Source organism: Chinchilla lanigera, unplaced genomic scaffold, assembly GCF_000276665.1.
Source record: "Chinchilla lanigera isolate Chin_1 unplaced genomic scaffold, ChiLan1.0 scaffold00023, whole genome shotgun sequence".
In the NCBI taxonomy this organism is placed as follows: Eukaryota; Metazoa; Chordata; class Mammalia; order Rodentia; family Chinchillidae; genus Chinchilla; species Chinchilla lanigera.
In genome coordinates, this window is record NW_004955424.1 from 11,183,913 (window position 1) to 11,185,964 (window position 2,052).

Below are 2,052 nucleotides of genomic sequence, written 5' to 3' on the forward strand. Positions count from 1 at the left end.
AATAAAATAAAATAAAAAAGATCTGGAGCCCATGACAATGCTGCCTCGAGTCAAACTGGAGGCCTAGAGCCCACAACAATGTCTCATGCAAGTCTGTTTCATGAGACTTCAAGGCAAAGACAATTAACAAGGATAAAGAGGGATATTACATAATGGTAAAGAAGTCAGTTCTTCAAGAGGATATAACAATTCTTAATGTGTATGCTCCTAACAAGAGTGTCATATGAATGAGTGTATTGAAATAGCCAGCTTTCTGTCACTGTGACAAAATGCCTGAGAAAAGCAACCTAAAGGAGGATGAGATTTATTTTGACTCATAGTTTCAGAGGTTTAAGTCACTTGACTGTCACTTCTGGACCTGTAGTGAGGCAGTACATCATGATGGGAGGGCAGGCAGAAGAAGGCTACTCACCTCATGGTGGCCAGAAAGCAAAGACACAAAGGCACAGAGGACAAATATCCCCTTCAAGGGTGGACCCCCATTGACCTACTTCCTCCAATCTCAATCTCCTGAAGTTTCAGGAGGCTCAGTCTCCTGAAGTTTCTACAACCTCTCAGTAACATCTCAGGCCCAACCAAGCCTTCAGGTCTTTTGGGCACATTTCAGGTCCAAACCATAAAAATGAGGTAAAATTATATAGTATTGCAGATTAATAAATGTATCCACTATATGTATTTGGAAACTTCACCTTCCCACTATCAGAAATATTTCCAGCAAGATCAGCAAGGACATAACCAACACACTCAGGAAGGACACAGTTGAACTCAATAACACCAATAATCAACTAGATATAATCAACATCTATAGAATACATCATTCAACAATAGAAGAATATACATTATTTTCAAGCTCACATGGATTCATGAGGGTGGACCATACTTCTGGACCAGAAAACATTTCTTAGAATAGAAATCATACAATGTTTGCTGTCAGACAACAATTGAATTACAGTAGAAGTGAATTAACTGGATATATCTAGAAAAATACCAAAAAATACATGGATATTAAACAACACATTTTCAGAGAACGCATGAATCAAAATAGAAATCTCAAGTTATTTAAAAATACTTAAATTAAATTAAAATATCTAAATTAAAGTGAAAACATGGCTATCATGTGTAGAATACAATAAAAGCAGTGTTTTGAGGGAAAAGATCTCAATGATCCTTTTCTGGGTTCAGCTTATCTTGACTGTGATGACCTGTTCCACCATAGTCTGCCAAATAAAATTTGATGTGTAGTATTTCTTGGCCTTTTGGCTAAGATCAACTGAAATTTTTTGTTTTTGTCTTTGTTTTTTTGTTTTTTGTTTTTTTCCGGTACCAGGTGAAATTTTATTTGTAAGTTACAGTTAAAACTTCTTTCCACTAAATGCAGTAGATACTACAACTGACTTCTGTGATGTTCCTCATTAGATATCAGGAAGAACAGGCACATTGATTTTGGATTTATTTTCAGATTACTGTCCTAACTTCCCAGCCTGGAAAAGAAGTGGTCAAAAAATTGGAGGAAGGGTTGAAAGATAAAGACCTACTTAGAGTGAGGAGGCTTCAAGTTGTTGAGGTCATAAAGGGAATCCTAGAAGACACGGACTCAGCATCTCCTGTTGACGAGTCTGACAATGATGGTAAGATTTTTTTTTTTAGATGAAATCTTGCTATGTTGCCCAAGCTAGCCTTTAACTCACAATCCTCCTGCCTCAAGAATTTGTCTAAGTGTAGCTCAGCAACAAAGCGCCTGCACAAGGCCCTGAGTTTGATTCCTGGTACAAGAGGAAAAAAAAAAAAAAATTGTTTGTGAAAAGAATAGTAATAATTTTAATAAATAGTCTTACAAATCAAAATGATTATTCTCCGTGTTCTTTTTATGTTCTTAAGTGACAAATTAAACCAGCAAATTCCACTGCATTTCAGACAAATGTTTTTAAGTATTAGATTGAATTTTTTTTTTTTTTTTGAGACAGTCTCACTGGGCCGGGGATATAGCTCAGTGGCACAAGCACCTGCCTGGAAAGCACAGGGTCCTGAGTTTGATTCCTGGTACCAGGACAG

At 36.6% G+C, this 2,052-nt stretch overlaps 1 protein-coding gene across 1 annotated transcript in view; it reads left to right on the forward strand.

Annotated features, from left to right (window-relative positions):
* The window catches only part of M1ap (meiosis 1 associated protein), a gene marked incomplete at its 5' end in the record, with an annotated part of 77,642 nt that overhangs the window by 28,674 nt on the left and 46,916 nt on the right, over nt 1–2,052 (forward strand). Inside the window, 1 exon segment of the mRNA XM_005385475.2 lies at nt 1,460–1,628. Coding sequence (XP_005385532.1) covers nt 1,460–1,628 — 169 coding nt within the window.